Source organism: Thermobia domestica, chromosome 5 (genome assembly GCF_964235325.1).
Source record: "Thermobia domestica chromosome 5, izTheDome1.hap1.1, whole genome shotgun sequence".
NCBI classification, from domain to species: domain Eukaryota; kingdom Metazoa; phylum Arthropoda; class Insecta; order Zygentoma; family Lepismatidae; genus Thermobia; species Thermobia domestica.
This window is the reverse complement of record NC_137458.1, coordinates 239,746,112-239,764,588: the sequence shown is the minus strand read 5'-3', so window position 1 is coordinate 239,764,588 and position 18,477 is coordinate 239,746,112. Positions and strand designations below refer to the sequence as shown.

At 35.4% G+C, this 18,477-nt stretch overlaps 1 protein-coding gene across 5 annotated transcripts in view; it reads right to left on the bottom strand.

Annotated features, from left to right (window-relative positions):
* Positions 1 to 18,477, bottom strand: part of LOC145686490 (midasin-like) — a 536,599-nt gene that overhangs the window by 455,212 nt on the left and 62,910 nt on the right. For all 5 annotated transcript variants that reach the window (XM_081759855.1, XM_081759854.1, XM_081759856.1 and 2 more), the window contains exons 15-21: positions 17,645 to 17,855; positions 15,571 to 15,784; positions 14,018 to 14,203; positions 9,906 to 10,052; positions 8,343 to 8,481; positions 3,823 to 4,063; positions 1,043 to 1,251 (exon numbers count right to left, since the gene is read on the bottom strand). In XM_081759855.1, coding sequence (XP_081615981.1) covers positions 1,043 to 1,251; positions 3,823 to 4,063; positions 8,343 to 8,481; positions 9,906 to 10,052; positions 14,018 to 14,203; positions 15,571 to 15,784; positions 17,645 to 17,855 — 1,347 coding nt within the window. The remainder of the gene's footprint in view (positions 1 to 1,042; positions 1,252 to 3,822; positions 4,064 to 8,342; positions 8,482 to 9,905; positions 10,053 to 14,017; positions 14,204 to 15,570; positions 15,785 to 17,644; positions 17,856 to 18,477) is intronic.

Sequence of the window (18,477 nt, the reverse complement as noted above, 5' to 3'; positions counted from 1 at the left end):
GGTGCAATGTCCGGGAAGTATGGCGGATGCATTAGTGTTTCCCATCCAAGGCGTAGGATGGTGTCCCGGGTCATCCTAGCCACGTCGGGCTTAGCGTTCTCCTGTAACAGTAGGACCCCTTTGCGATTCAGAAGTACTGGCTCCAGAGTTTTTTTCTTGAACACGGCTCAATTGCTGACAGTACACAGCTGCATTGCTGCTCTGACCAGCTGGTAGCAATTCCCGATGCACGATGCCGCGAGCAGTTCACTAAAAACACAGGAGGACCTTCTTCTAGTGCAGTGCTGGTTTTGGCTGTTTTGGAACCGGTTCATGATAACAGCTAACCAATGATAACAGCGAGGTGGAGCTTCGTACGGGACCACTTCTCATGACAAATCAACACCCTGTCCAGAAATGGTTCCTTCCTCAGACTAGAGAGCAAAGAAACACACTTGTCTACTCGCGTTACTATCGACCCAACTTGTAGTGTTTCTTAAGTTGATGGAAGTGCTGCCGAATGGTTTCTCCACTCACACTGAATTGGAGTCCCAGTTCCTCACATGTCTGGCCTCTGTTCGCCTCAATTGCTGCCTGAAGATCTTCATTTAGTACATGTGTTGGTCTTCCAGCACGTGGTCCGTCTTCGAGTGTTTCGTTACCGACCTTAAACGTGTTAAACTACCGCCGCACCGTCCACCTCACGACATCCTCACCAAAGGCCTGGCATATCTTCAGTACCGCTGCAGCGGCGTTTGAACCCAATTTGAACTCATATAGCATATATGCCCATACTTTGTGGAGGTCCCATGTTCATTCTATCCTTACGCAAGTTCAGGGTGTAACTGAACTGCCATAACAAAGTAGTATGTTGAATATACCCACACCAGCAACTGATGTTCACCTTATCTCCATTCGCATTCAACTCATGATGTGAGGGCCAATTGAACACAGATCTCCACAAGAAGTGACAGAACTTTCTTGGTTACCTTTATATTAATTGTTGATTATATCGCAGAATAATTTTATATTAGTGAAATACGTGCGCAAATAAATCACATACCTTTCTACCACCATAAACACCAGGAGGGTTTTGTGTGGCGAACAACATAAAGTGAGGATGTGCTCTCACAGTTTCTTGCGTTTCAGGGATAAATAATTCTCTATTATCATCGAGAACTCTGTTCAATGCCTCAAGAACATCTACTGGCGCAAGGTTGAGCTCATCCAAGATGATCCAATGGCCTTTCTTCATTGCGTTCACTAATATACCTGTGATATCGACATGAAAGATCTTAAATATTACATACTGAGAAACTAAAACAATATATACATAAGGATTACATTTAAATACTAATCGACTTACTTCTGCCAGAAAATTCGTTATAACATTAAGATTTTATGTATTTTCATTGCATACTTAAATAAAATATTTATAATATTTTATTACAAAAAAAAAAAAAAAAAAAAAAAGGATTCTATACCATTTATTACCAATATTTATTGTATTTACTACCAATCATTCCACCTTGGTTTGAGATGACTCCATTGTCACCTAAAATAAATGTTATTGCATGATTTTGTTATTACCTTGATTTTCTCATCTTCAACCCGAAAGTTAGTATGTCCAGTAGCTTCTAGTAACTACAACTAACTAAATACAACACAATTTAAGTAAATATAACACAATAGCGACTTTTGTGTGTTCAAGTGGTGGTGATGGTGACTTCCACTTGGTTAAAAATTGCTAATCACCACTAAAACAGGAACACACGAAGACCACTATTGTGTTAATTCTGAAATGTGTTCTATACGTTCAATTAGTGAAATAATTCTTACTGGAATACTTCCATCCACAAACATCACAAAGTACGTTTTGATTCTTTTGAAATTTCATGTATTATACAGGGTGTTTCAAAACAACACCGACAACGTATGGGAGGTGATTCCTGACGCCATGATAAGACAAAAAAGTATAGACCAACTTGGGTGCACAAATGCTTCCGTTCGGAGTTACAGGCTGCCGACAACATGACAAAATGAACTTTGAAAGCCCCTAGCTCCAAAGCTATGAAACCTACCGTAGTCGGGTCAAGACTTCACTGAGGAACTAGTATGTGCCCTATGCAAATATCCAAGTTTCAGAATCCTGCGGTACTTCCGCAACATTTTTTATAGAGCTAGTTGGTAAATACTTCTAATTAAACGCCCGTAGCCAAAATAAAAATATATAAAAAAAATTGTTGTGTGAGTACCTTAGGATTCTGCAACATGTATTTTTGGGCAGGGCATTTATTTGGTAGATCTCGTAACTTTAGAGCTAGAGGCCTTTAAAGTTCAATTTTTCATGTTTTCGGCATTCTATAATTCCGAAAGGAAGCATTTATACACCCAGGTTGGTCTATACTTTTTGTCTTATCTAGGTGTCAGGAATCACATCCCAAACGTTGTCCGTGTTGTTTTGAAACACCCTGTATAATAAATATTTTTTTCTACTTTTTCTTCTAACCTCAACTTTCCTTTTTAAACCTGGTCTCTTTCGCTTTGATGATAACGGCTGTATAACACCATCGGAAAAATTGAGAGAAAAATTTTCCTTTTTTCATTCAAAGGAACTGGAACTCGGATCTTAATCATATTTTATTTTGTGGAGATCTGGCTTCTTGAAACTGTAAGAAGTCAGAAGTACTTTATATCAAAGAAATACTAACTGACGTGTGCAAGTGAATACCTCTTAAGGTACAAGATCTCTGTTCTTCTGTGCGTTGTATCCCTCATTCTAATTCTCCACCTATTCTTTAACTTAAATTTCTTAATTCCCATATTGAGAAATTAAAAAAAAAAATCTCCAATACAACTTTCACTGGTGAAAATTCAATGAAATGTGGTAAATGATTGAAAACTGACCTTCAATATCAAGATGTCTGAATGGTCTATAGACGACCTGGATAGTGTAGTGATTAGCGCACCAGCAAGAAAAGATGCAGGTTGGATTCGATTTCCGGACCAGTTGCGATTTTCCTTTTTTTTTTTTTTTTTATAATTACCAGTATTTTCCATACCGTTTTCAACCATACGGAAAAGAAACTTGCTGTTTTGTTAATGTTCTATTAGCTTAGTGATCCCACTAGCTGAAAGAGATAAGCTAAAACCTAACTTAAAGGGAGAATACTCAAGCAAGCCAAGCTAATAGATTTTAGTTTATTTTCTTTATATTTGAAAATGACTACGGATGGAAACAAATATTCGTGTAATTAACAGCATATCACCCTAGTAGACAACACAAAACCAGGGTAAGATTTCTTGCCACTGAATTTTGTTCCACAGATATTGATGGAAATGTTAAAATAAATATGTTGGATACTAAAAATCAATTTCTTTGGACATATAATTATTTGCATTACCTTATGAAAAGCCGTGGTGGATACCTTCTTTCTATTCTTTACACGCTAAAAACGTAAATCAAACTTAAACTAGCTTACGAAATATTTAATATACAGTCATACAAGAAAAAAAATAGAATCTTCTATATACAGAATATATTTCAAAAAGCTGATAATTTCTTTCTATGCAGACTGCACACTATAAATGGAAGGTTTTATTTTTTATTAAATTATTTTGTTTTCTTGTAACTGAAAAGAAAAGAATTATTTCGTATTTACGCAAGTAACTAAATAAGAATAAAACAGATTAAAATTTATTCACACTACATCCTGTTCGTGCAACAAATCGAACTTATATGACACGCTAAACATTCTACAAAAAAATACAGACTTTTTACTTAAATTTTGACGCATGTGTAGTTTAAAACTTTGAAGAATAAACACAACAAACTTGACTTGCCTTCTCTAAAAACCAACTTTCCAGTTTCATCTGCCATGTAAGTTCCAATGTACTCTTGAAGGTCGGTATGTTCATGGTTGTTAATACGAACACAATGATTACCAGAAGCCTGGGCAAGATAAGTAATCAAGCTCGTTTTTCCAACCGATGTTTCACCCTGAATTAATACAGGGTGTTTACCAAGAGATACTATGCGCACAAGATCATGAAGATTTCTTCTCACAGACGAAGTCAAGATGTACTAAAAGAAAGAAGACGACAAATTATTAGTGTATTATGAATACTTATAACCAACAACGGTTGCCAGGTTCAATTCAGACAAAGTTACATTGTGATAGACAACACTGAGTCCATGAGTTTCCACGGGGTCTCTCATTTCCTCCCACATTCTCATTCCACCAATTCTTTCATTAATCATTCGTCTCCTTTAGGCTACATAAAGGCAGGACGGAAAATTGAAAGATTCAAGTTTGTTAAACTGGATAGGTCGTTTTTGAATGTACGTTCAGCTTCCCACCAAACCCCTGTATGATTATTGTAATAATAATAATAATAATAATAATAATAAAGATAGGTAGGCACAGGGAAACAATGCAATAGAAAAATCTGGAAGCTTTATTGTTGCTAATTGCATACAAGATGATTTTGTGATTGCATGTACACAGTCAACTAAATTATTAGTCAAGTTCACTCGACTAAATTATTCATCAGAAGCTGGATCTAAATAGAGATCTAAGGTGATAAAGCACCCCAACCATAACCTTCAAATCACGCCATGAATTTGCAATAGTGTTTAAGTCGGCGAGTTGCCGGGTCAAAGAAATCACATAACATACCGTAAGCACAGAATATAATCTTTTATACGGTAACTCTGGCACGGAGACGGGTAGAATAGTCTTGAAAAACAAAGGGTTCGCCGTTGAATAAATCTTTTCCCAAAGATATCATTTTAGTCTGGAGAAAAGTTTTGAATGTTTGTGCATTAACAACACAATTATAAGAAAAACTGGCACAAAATAGAAAAATCAACCAGCTAGCAACTGAACAGTCGGAGATTCGAATCTCCGAGGTTATGTTCAGGTCTCTACTGTATTCCATCGTTATTCTGCGTCTACTGAAATAAACGCATATAAAATAATTTAAACAATCATATTTACAAAACGCCAAAGCTTGTGAAATATCCATGTTATACGGTATTACTTCTATAAAAGGTATTACTTCTATAAAATGTTAGCAGATGGCTTGTCAGTAGGAATTTGAGAAATAGAGTCCCAAAATCAAGAAATATATGTCTTGTCGCTGGTCGCTCAATTGGTATAACAAGCGTTCAGATAGCAGGAGATTCAAATTGAACTGTAGATCTATACACATAATATCGGAAATATTAATAACGACTCCGTCAGTGGTATATTTACGATAATGTTTTGGGGGGCTTTGCTAACTTTATTCCTGGAAACGTGGCAAGACATTTCATTTACTTTAAAATAGTAAATAAAATTTCGGGGAACCTTAAGCCCGGAAGCCCCCCCCCCCCTAAATACGTCAATGAACTCCATGTAATTTTATAAGGTTTAGTAAGAACGTAACTAACCATAAGCATACAATGAAATCTACATCGATTTAATGCATAGATTTTACCTAGCAACAGTGGTTGATACTTTACAAAATTTGACAGCTATTGTTAACGGAAGTTAAATTAAGGTTTGTACAAACATGACTGACTTAATTGGATATTCATGCGATTTGATAATTAGACTGCACTGTTTTGGCAAGGAGTTCACTAAGTTTTGCAGTCTCTCTACTTAAATGAAATGTTGCCAGCTGTCGTACATTAACTGATTTCTTGTTGTAGGTGTCCTTGCACGAACCATAACCTTCAAATCACGCCATGAATTTACAATAGGGTTTAAGTCCGGCAAATTGCCGGGCCTATTAAGTTATGTAACATGCCATAACGATAAAATATAACCTTTTGTAACGCTGGCACGGTAGCAAAGGACAGAATTGTCTTGAAAAACCGAGTTCGCCGTTGAATAAATCTCTACACAAAGGTATTATTTTAGTTTGAAGCATCATTTTGTATGTTTGTGCATTGGAGAAATGGATTCTACTGCAGGAAAAACAACCCTAAATCAAAACCTTTAGGATACTTCGTAGTTTTAACAGTACACGCAGAACTAAGTGCTTCCTTCACCAGGCACGGATACACCCTGGCATTTTTTGTCTCATCACTGAATAGTACTTTGCGCCATTCTTTACTAGTCCAATCCTTGTGAGTTTTAGTCTACTGCATACGCATTGTATGTTGTTTTCCTTTAAGGCAACGTTTCTTGACAATCCTGTGTAAACGCAAACCCATGATTTCAGCTTGTTTCTCACTGTACGTGTACAAGCATTGGCATCAGATGGTTCTGCCAACTCATTGTAAGATATTGTGATGACTCAAACTGCAAGGCAACCGCCGCAATGCACTGTTCTGTCTAGGAAAGGATTTCACTTGTAGATCACATCTGTCAATTCTTCCACTTTTTATGCACCCCGCTTCCCAAATCTTTCACAACTACCTACCTATTGCGCTTTTATGCAACTTACATTCATAATGTATTTTAATACATAGAAATACAATGAACACTTGGAAAAAAACTATTTCTTGTCAGATGTAAATGGCATGGTGCGATGCACAAGTGTCTAAGTTTATATAAAACTGATAGAATGGGACAGATATGACTGCCTGATATGTACTGCTTGGGCTTTAATCAGAATATTCAACCCTCTTACAACAATTTCGAGATGAAACATTCAAAAGACTTGAAACAATCTTACAAAAACTAAGAATAATAACTCTTAAATTGACAAAAGAAGTTAAATTTCACAATATCAGTGTACCGTTAATAAACTCGAAGTTAATCTGACTAAAATTGAGTGCTTTTTTAAATTGTCTTTGAACCTTGAATACATTTCATACAAATTTACTAACAAACCATTTCTTTTCTCGAACTTTCTTATTTTGATATTTTCTTTCTTCTGAAAATTAAGTAACACTGTATAGACTATTTAACAAGTTGGTAAACTACGATTGAAGTATTATTTCTGTTGACGCTCAAAATTATTAATGAGTGTAAGTACTTCCCCTACTAATACGACTAGCATTGAATGAACTTTGAACCCTTAAAAATAATCTATTAATTAATCTCATTACAAGAACTGTTCGTGTATCTATACAATTCTGTGATGAAATGGCAAACAGTGATTTTTAAAAATATAATTTCACTAAAATTTAATTTTCAACTAATTTGTATTAACGCAATTAACTTATTAAACACAAATGTGAAAAGAATTTCTATTTGCAAAACTTTCGTGATCTTTTTAAAACTCAGCTAACTATAAAATCATTACCACATAAATTTAAAAAAAAAAAAAAAAACTTAATATTCATTGACATTTTACATTATATACACTTGCCTTTGGCTAACTGGAGGCTCCGCCCCCAGACCCCTAAGTCTGCTCGGCCTCTGGCCTCGCATCTCTTATCTATCAGCCTTTGCATCAACAGTGAATTTCGTGAGTTGCTCTTCATATTTCCTGAATCTGCCCATTCGGGGACTTCACCCCCACACACTGTCTTTGCTCGGCTTACGGCCTCACACCTCTTCAACTCACAATTATATCGTTTCTTTTCCTATATCATCTATCTAAAAGATAAGATTTTGTATCCCCCCCCCCCAAAAAAAAGTCCATTTATATAGCATATCAATTTCTTCATTCCCCTTTGGACCCCTAAAAAATTAAAAATATTCACTTTTGGCAATTTTCCTGTGGGTTAGTCTCGAAAGGCACAATCATGCCAAATTTCATCATTCTAATCCTACCGGAAGTGCCTAATCGTTTTGGGGTGTAGAAGACGTCCCATATAAATAACATGGGAAAGATTTTTCAGTTCCCTATAAAACCACTCTACGGTTGGAAATTTTTATTTCTGATGATTCGCTTAGGTAACACTAACGAAAACGTACAAGTATACGGAATTTCAAGTTTTTATTTCAATTCTAAGTACCTAAAACATGAGATTATAGGTCCAAAAAGAGATCCATTTAAATAACATGGGGAAATTCTTCATTCCCTCTTTAGACCCCCTAAAAATTAAAAATATTCACTTTTGGCAATTTTTCTGTGCGTTTGTTCCGAAAAGCTACAATCATGCCAAATTTAATCATTGTAGCCCTATAGGAAGTGCTCAATAATTTGGGGGTGTAAAAGGTGTTCCATATAAACAACATCCGGGAAAGATTTTTCAGTTCCCTATAAAACCACTTTAAAGCTGGAATTTTTTATTATTACTGATTTACTTAGGTACTATTAACGAAAACGTACAAGCATACCAAATTTCAAGTTTTTATTCCAATTCTAAGTACCTAAAACACGAGGATATATAGTCAACGAAGGTGAGAGCAAATTTATTGTGATAATTAATGATATGAAGTGAAGACACTAATCTGTAGATACTAATCTATTATTCTTACATTTTCGGGAACTTTCGGTATAAGAGATCCTTTTGGCACCCAATACCCTTCAAAATTAATATGATCTTCTCCGGGTGGTTGTGGTATTTTCTGTTTCAGAGCAGCTGAAACGTCCTTTTCTTTACTTCCAAATACCGCTCTGTAATGAAATTAATTGTAAATTAAAAATAAATACTTATAAAAATTCTACAAATGTAGTAGTTTAAGTCCTTTGGTTTTATTGGCTTTAAGCGTATGTGATCTGAATTCCGTATTTCATGTAACTATTTTCTTAAAATACTTAAATCATAACATTCTTATACCCTATGAGTATAGCCAATTTCTCTCGGTTTATTATTTGTTCTAGCAGCTCACTTGGTAACGCTATTGAGAAGTTCCTCCAAACCTTAGGTTTCACTTCGAAAGGTTGCGCTATTTTACGATGAAGGGTATGAAATATAATTCTCTTGTGGAACTCCTGTATATTTTTATTACAAATATGGTACTTTATCTTCAGATGATGTAGTCCAAAAACTTAATTTATTCCTTTCCTTTTTCTACTAAGAGAGTGACTGTATTTATTTATTTTATTTTTTAAATGATTCAACTGAAGTCTTTTACTACAGAAAAATTATTATCTATACTGAAAACATCTGGAAAACATACTAGAAGTTTGAATTCTGGTAATGCCAATATTTTTGTTACGAAATGGTTTTAATGTTATCCTACAGAGGTAATGATGGGATACCCATAAAAGATTAAATCAATACATACAAACACAGAACTTGTATACATTCCTTACATTCCACCACATATACTGAGCTGCTTCAAATACTAAAACACGTATTGTATGAACGTGTTTAATAAAATTATATGACTAAATGAATATATTACCTAATAGGCACAAAGTTTAGCTACATGCATAATTTTATTAAATATGCTACTACAATTACATAATTTGCCTCTAATTCCTTTTCCCGTTGAGTACTTAAAAACTTCGCCTTCCTTCTCCCCCAAAGTAAGAAAAGGGGGGAAAAAAAAACTTACAGCAATTTTCTGAAAATGCACCGCAAGTTAAATATAAATGTTGGTTTCACAGCCCATGGGTAGATTCTACTAACCAAATGTCCCACGTTTTACTAAATAATGCATGATAAACGCCTTCGACCCTAAACAATTATTTATGGCTTCTATCATCATAGTTTATTATTTCTTCTCTCAGATAGTTACTCACTTGTCATCTGTATGTAGCTTTAAATGTCTAAGAATCATGAACTCTTAACAGGAATCCAGTCAGAAAACAAATACACTAAAGATGGCTGAGGAAGCCATTAGGCCACGAGGAGTACGCTTACCTATCTATCTATATACATATTTAGAAATGGAAAATATATTTGCTGAAATATTGTTACCATAATTAAAACATGTTCAGCAATAAAACCTGTAATCAGAATTATTTTTATGTTAAGTTTTTGTTATTGTAGGTTTCCTTTAATGTTTCACGATAATTCCTTAATAAATGAGTAAATTCTTGAACAATTACATTAAGTAGTACTTTTTACAAAGTAATTATCATTATCTTACTTGGCGATCATTTGTTCCACCACAGGATGTGAACTGCGATCTAGCTGCGTCAGGAAGCTTAAACATAGCGCTTCGTATATAGACCGTGGAACTGACCCACATGGATTCTTCGCAGCAACACATAGTGCTCGACACAACGTTCGTAAGCTGTAAAATATTTAAAAGTCAAATATTTGAATTGGACATTTAAACGTTCTTTACATTCATTCACCACCAACTTCAATGTAATATTATTAGCACTGTATTTTCGCAAGAAAGATGGTTTCTATACGTTTATTAATAATGTGGTTTCCCACTGAAAAAACTAGTAACAGAAAAAAAATATATATTTAAATGTTTATTTTTCAAGCTAGCTTAATGTTAAAAAGAAAATGGATTCATTTCTATGTTCTTCAAATTATCACAAGACTAAGTACGCCGAAACGATTAATTGATGTAGCTTAACTCTCCTACTTAATTAACTCTTACTGCCTACCCATAGTTCAACAACGATGAGTTCGCATGTAATTCCCTTCCAGAATGATATGAATTATCTTTCTTCGTTGATTTCAGCATTCCAGTTTAAATTCCAAAATAAAATATATTTCTCTACAGATAAAACGCTGGTAAAAACGTGACGAGACTTCTACAGCAAAAAATTTAATAGGTATGTACATTTTTATATAGATCATGATTCGAATACAGCTGCGGTTAAGCAACGCTACATAGGAACAGCCACAAATACAAGCACCAATACAAACTGTCATTATACAAGTCAGAGCACAAGGCAGTGGCTATGGCGAAATGTTTACGAAGATGATGGATGAACTAAAGCAAATACAATTTTTGCAATACATCCTTTCTTGAAGCATTACTAAACTTAGTCGGATGGAGAATTAGTATATGTGATAAATGGATGTGTATAATAAATAGCAACTTAGATGGCTGATTGTTGGTTGTCTTGGAGTTTAGCGTTATTTTTTACCATCGCGGCCATAAGAGACGTGAAGCTAAAGCTTAAATGGGATAAATCGCATGAGCTTCCACAGAAAATCAAAACGTCTACCTCACAGGACGTAACGCTAGCCATTTAGCCACGAGGGAGTCCTATGAAATTCAGTATTATTGGCATTTGCATGCAATATCAAACAACTGAAACTAAGGAAAGAATCAGCACATGAAAATAAATTTACAAATGCAATTTATCATGAGTAAAATAAATGAAAATTCATTTTAATTTAATGTCCCCGGTTATGCCCTTCAAGCTAAAGGAGATGCATAATGAAAGTAAATGATTGTGGCATTCATTTTTTTTGTGCTCTCAAACCGGGAATCGAACCCGAGAACGTACACCAAAAGTACATTTGATGCCCAATAAACCTGCCTAAAGGGCATTATCATGAGTAAGGCGCGAAGATCTATGACACATGTATCTTAATCCTATCATCTTATTACATTTCTAATTAAATATAAACACATTTATGACTTCTGTAAACATGAAAAAAGGGTCTTTTATTAGAAATACGAACGATAGAGTATGTCAAAATGAACATCGGTGTTGTAAGGCTTTGTAGCATTTATTACAATTAACTTACAATTATAAAGGTAACAAAGAAAGTTCTGTCGCTTTTTTGGAGGTCTGTGTTCCACTGGCCCTCACATTGTGAGTTGAATGCGAATGGAGAAAGGGAAAAGGTCAGTTGTTGGTGTGGGTATATCCAACATACTACCTGGTTGTGGCAGTTCAGTTACACTAAGAACTTGCGTAAGCACAGAGTGAACATGGGACCTCTACAGAGCGTCATAAGGGCGTGTATGCTGTACGAGTTCAAACCGGGGTCAAACGCCGCTGCAGCAGGGCAGAAGATAAGCCAGGCCTTTAGTGAGGGTGTCGTGACTACACGGACAGTGCAGCGGTGGTTTAACAAGTTTAAGAACGGTGATGCTCGAAGATGCACCACGTACCGGAAGACCAACACATGTATAAAATGAAGATCTTCAGGCAGTAATTGAGGCGAACAGTAGCCAGATATGTGAGAAACTGGGACTACAATTCAGTGTGAGTGGAGAAACCATTCGGCAGCACCTCCATCAACTTGGGAAGCACTACAAGTTGAGTCGATGGGTTCCATATGATTTGACTCCAGACCAGACGGCAACCCGAGCAGACATCTGTGTTTCTTTGCTGTCTCGTCTAAGGAAGGAGCCTTTTCTAGATAAGGTGTTAACATGTGACGAGGAGTGGGTCCTGTACGAAGCTCCACGCCGCCGTCATCATTGGTTAGCATTCCATGAACCGGTTGCAAAACAGCCGAAATCAGTACTGAACTAGAAGACGGTCCTTTTGTGTGTTTAGTGGATTGCTCGTGGCATTGTGCATCAGAAATTGCTACCAGTTGGTCAGATCATAAACGCAACTGTGTATTGTCAGCAGTTGAGCCGTGTTGAAGAAAAACTTAAAACTCTGGAGCCAGCATTTCTGAATCGCAAAGGGGCCCTCCTGTTACAGGACAGCGCTAAGCCCTACGTGGCTAGAATGACCTTGGGCACCGTCTGATTATCACCTGTTCCATTCCTTGGACAATCACCTTAGAGAACGCCACATCAAATCCTTAGTAGAGGTGCAAAATGCATTTGATACCTTCTTCACTTCACGACTCACGAAGTTCTACCGCGATGGAATCCATTGCCTTGTAGAACGTTGGCAGAAGGTCGTCGATGCTGATGAGGACCATTTTTGACCTTCTATGTACGCCTTAGGTGTCATATCGATGTTCGAAGGTGGTGGATAAAAAAGCGACAGAACTTTCTTGGTTACCTTATATAAAGAATACATTAAATAAAAGAGCAACTCAAGCAGTTTTGTATGCACATATGCACATACACTGTTTTCTCTGTCTGCCGTTAGAAAAGATTGATTAAACAACGTTATACCCGACCACTGGATTGGCCACAAGGAGTCGAATAACAGAGCTTGTTTCGCATAGCCTCCAGGTTCACCAGATCCGACACGATGTGATTTTTACCTTTGGGGATTCATAAAGGATCATGTATATGTGCCTCCGCTACCAAGAAAGAGGACTGAAATAGTTGATGCAACAATTACTCCAAACACACTGATCCAGGTTTGGAAAGAACTCGCCTATCGATTTGATGTATGCCATGTAACGAATGGTGCTCACATTGAACACTTTTAGCAAAAACTGTTTGAGTTGTTCTTTCATTTGATGTATCATTTATAATTATACGTTAAATGTAATAAATAGTAGGTCGTCTTAAATCCCCGATATTCATTTTGAAATACCATGTATTTTAACTATATTTTAGCTTTAAGTTCATATTTAGGTCCGAAGTTATATAATAAAAACATATTTTTGGTAATATTTCAGTCAGGTTTCATTTAGTGCTCAGAAATATATTTGCCAATATTTGTAACGAGATTATTTGGAGTACTTCCTAAGAAATACGAAGGACAAAAAAAAAAAAAAAAAAAAAAAAGTTTACAAAGCATAAAACTTGTACGTTATTCAGTGTAACTTAACGAAAAAGTATCTGTAGATTAATAACGTCTGTCTTGGTGCAGATTTAAAGACTTGGGATTCTGATCATGTATGCCCGAGAAGCGGACATTAAAAACGATGATTCGTCTGGAAAATTGGTTAAGACTAGAAGTAAGGTCAGTGGTGCGGTTTCTGTGGGCCCAAAACAATACACCTGCTGACATTCATAGGCAGATCGTAGAGGTGTATGGGGAGGGCTAAATTTCAAAGCAACAATGTAGGGAAGTGGTGTCATGCCTTAGAAAAACGGATCAATATTGTTAAAGACAATTCCCCTGGACAAATTTATCACTGTCGGAAAGTAAACAGGATAACTAAGTGGGATTCGACATTCCCATTTAAATACTAGTTCTACAACCTTATCCTTTTTTATCGTTAACCTAAAATCCACCAAAAACTATATCAATTTTCAGCTACGAAACTCACGTTGAACGTGGTCCATTAAAAAATACAGCAGTAACTGTAAGATTAAAAACAGACATTGGTCATAGGTAATTTATAATTATTAAGTTTAACAGAATTTATACCTATACACTTAATTATAGATTAACAAATATAGTTTCTTCAACTCACCTGTAATGAGGCTTCTGTCCAGTCCCATCAGTCAAATTAAAAATACTTTCCTTCCTCACATTCAAATAAAACTTCACGATGTTTTCTATTTTGGATGAGGGAAGGGACAAGTTGTTGAGGTACGTTGATACTAGCTGAATGAGATCACTTTTATCTGTTAATTCATCCACAAAGAACTCCGTAAATCTAAAAAATTTAAAACACAAGAAAGTAAGAATTATTGCAAGTATATTTTAATGATCGAGTCGTTTCTGTTCCTAACCTACCACCTTCTCAAAATAGTAAGAATTTTCTGTAAATTAATTAATTAATTACACACACACTCTCTCTCTCATGTGCAATAGCTTATTTTTACAAAATAATCTTCGATGAAAGCGTTTGTAAACAATAATATACACACTGAATGTATTCTTAAAAGCGTTTGAATTAATCTTTTTATTTTATGTAATCATGTTATGAATCTTATAACAATAGAAATCTTAATAATTAAGATGACTGTATTACATTGCCATAAAATGATCTGCTATATAGCAAATGACGTATTTTGCAAAAACCTTAAGTAAATCTGCATTATACGATGAACTCACAAAATTTCATAAACAAAAAAATTGTAATGTCCTTTAGTCGAAGCACCGTTTATTATGTTGATCAATGAACACTTTGCACATTTTGTGGCAATGCATCTATTAGAAAAAATATACTATCTTGTGAAGCATCTTGTAAAAACTCTAACTTCCAACCTTGTAAACTATTAAAATTATTACAAGAATGTAAATAATAATGTGTATATTCAAATGTATTTTTTATGCTAGCTTTATTTGATAGTCCATGTACTGATTAAAGATATTATTTAATTACATGAATAGAGCTTCAATGAAGACTATTTTTATACAAGGTAAGTAAACTTCCATATTTTTCATTTTTTTATTACATACAATAACACGTCACTCAATACATGTGAAAATGTAGGAAAAAATATAACATTTATTTGAAAAACGTTTAAATATGCAATATACACAAAAATTTTACATATACATGTGCATTTTTTTAATGATTTAATTTCTTGTTTCACTCTTTGCTTTTTGTACACTCCTACTTTACTTTCTTTTCGTTTACTTCTTACTTCCTGTTTGGCACACTAAACTGCCAGTCCTGTTCACATCGCAGCTCCTGCTGAACAGCAACTATACTCTTCTCGCGAACAAAGGCTTCCACTGCTTGAACACCTACTGCACTGGCCAACGACTTATGGTAAACTAAATGGCAAACCTCTGTGATACAGACGGCACGGCAACTAGCGCAACCATGCGCTTCAGTTTGGCACTGTTGCCATTTTCAAGTATCCCATTTCCCGTGGATCATCCTGTAGTTTAGGGTCACTGATCTTAAATTTAAGAGAAGGTCATACCAGATATATTAACGTAACACTCCACTTATAAGTATAGCCACTTAAATACTTAACACTTTATATAAAGCACTATATAAATAAACTCACTACATGCTACACACATTGCAGAAACAAATATTACTGTATTGTTTCTTTACACCATTACCTATTTCTCAGCCCTGGAGGTAGGTCTCGCTTCCCAACATCAGTAGCAGGATTCATGCACGCAAACAAGCGAAATTCAGGATGTCGCTTAATAGGCTCATCATCACCTCGCTCCAGAAGATAAAGGGAACCCGCGCTATCTTCCAACAAACCTGATAAGCACTCCAATGTCTCTGCAGCTGCTAAGTTTATTTCATCTAATAGTACCCAATAGCCTGCGAAAGTATATTATTTTAGTTGTTTGTTTCAATGAACACATTCTCCCAAATATATTTATATAATCTAGTTGTGAAAGTTACGGCATTTAACAAACCAGTGTTTTTAAAACTGAATTTAGTTTACCTCCCATGTTTTTGGGCTTCAGGTTAAAGGAGTCACATGATAAATAATATTGATGCTAATAAATTAATGGAATGAAAAAGAGGAAATGGTAGACGATGTTCACAGAACGTTGACAAAACGAACGTGATGATGTTCACTAACAGCACATACGGCCTCTGACCGAGCATACGACTGCTCACACCAGAAACGCTTTACTACTACAACACCTGGCTGAATCAACTGCTGGACGAATTGCTTTTAATAAAGAGAAATTGAGGTGTAAAATATTTTAAAGGCTCCCACACTGACACAGTTGGATGGGACAGGAGCTTTTGGACTAAGCCTATGAGTGGAATATCGTATCCTCGGAACGCGTACAACAGTCTGATGCAGTGAGAAATATGACGTCATGGAACGATCCCTACCAGTGGCCATCATTTCAAGCATGTTCGATGATGATGGGGTGGAATATCTTAAGTAATCGACAATTTAAATTTGTTTAGATGAAAACGGATCAGCCTCCGTACTAATCACTACACCAGAAATTAAACAGCAGTCAAAACAATGGAATCTTCCTGATTCTCCAGCTCCAAAGTGGGATGTGTGTGCAAACTCTGTTGGAAAGATCATTACTTCAGTTTTACTGGATGCAAGAGGTATTCTTTAGGCCATGTGTGTGTGAATTCTGTTTGACTATCTTCCACCTGGTAAAACCATCACAACTGATTACTATGCAAAGTTTTTGAAACAACTACAAGAGAAGATAACGAAAGATGGCCAGTTTTATCAAAGAAGAAACTAATCTTGCATTGTAACAATGTTTACCTTAGGCGTTCTTGAAATGACCAAAGTCAATTAGTTGAAGCTACTACCACTTCTTCCTAAAGTTTTTTTTTTTTTTAACTTGGGCTTCGTTTTTTTTTTTTTTTTTTTTTTTTTTTTTTTTTTTTTCCGAAGAAGGAATATTTTGCAGGCCTAGGAAAATATGGTTTCGGCGATCGTATACAAGCCCCAAAACATATTAGACCAAGTGTATTAGTATAAAGTGAACCTTTACTGAAAAATAAACACACGATAGACGGAAATCAATGTATCGCACGTCATTTTAAGAACTTTTCGGATGACCCTCGTATATTTCATAGATGTAATATTTGTCCTGCAGGCAAAGACGATGAGGAATTCTATGAATAATAAGAATAGTAACGAAACAGCTGAAGTCATAATATGGATGTAAAAAGGAAACGTTCAAATAACTATATAAAACTTAGCATGCTATGTCAAGTTTGTTTAATGCATTCTACTTTTCTTGCTGAACACACACAAAAAATCCATACTACATAAAACAATTCTGAGTAAGGAATAAGTACTTTGTACAGTGGAAACAAGCGAAGTCTTTTCTTCGTAAGTAAAAGATGAATTCTTGCCGGATTCAAAACAAACAAACAACAAAAAACTTATTTCACAAAATTTGAATTTTTTCTTCGTACAACATGTTTTGCAAATTTAGGAAGAGGGTAAATTCATTCCCAGTGCTTGACAGATTTCAATCCCAAGCAATAGAAAAATTCTTCAGTTTCAAATAAAGTACATGCCACGCTTAATCAAAATCGAAAACAATTGCAAAAGTTAATATGGAGCAGATATACACATACGTAATCACAAATGCATTTTTGTTCAATATATTGAAAACAGAAATCTTCTTTCGCTTGTTTCAACACATTTACAAAGGAATGTAGCACTGCATGCACGCATACCTTCCTTCAGTGCTCTGACTAAACTTCCTTCAACAAATGAAAAGGCCAAGGCACTGTCAGAATACTTTAACTGCATCTCCAGGCGCTGCAACCGCAGATCTAATTGCTGCCATGCTTCCAGGTCACTACCTTTACATCTCTTCAAGGCCGCATTAAGACTGTGCTTCATTAAACTCAATAATGTTGTCCATTTCTGATAGTTGAAACATGTCTGAAAAGCAATTTATTTAAATATAGAAGTCATGAGAGTATACTGCTGTGAATAAGAATAAAAATAATAATAAGAAGAATGGATAGTTGGATGGATGGATCTGTATCTAATTCGCAGGTATTTACTTCAGGAGAAAGAAAAATATCACTGCTATGAACTCCGTCAAGATTTAACAATGATGTAAGTTCATAGTATGTACTGTCTTATTTCAAATCTTCCACCTCTATGTTTTCATTAATGTTATCTTCCAACACAGATTATATGAGACGTGGTTGCACAATTTATTCTACTCTCATTACCGGGATCGAATTCATTATGTCACATATTCTACACGAACGACACCGAGATTGAATCCTTAATCTCGCATATTCTACATCAATAACAATCACATAGCTCCACATGAGTGAATGTATGGAGTACCAAGAATAACGATAAATAATAATACATTTCATTTATTATGCAATAAACAGTCTGATTCTTTACAGTTTGATAGTCTCTTATAAGAATCAGAAGAACAGAAGAAACTACCAAAAGTATCATTGGATCGATCTTTGATTATTAAATACTGGGGAATACATTCCACGGTCTGTTCCTCGATATGTTAACTTCCAGAGGAGATGCG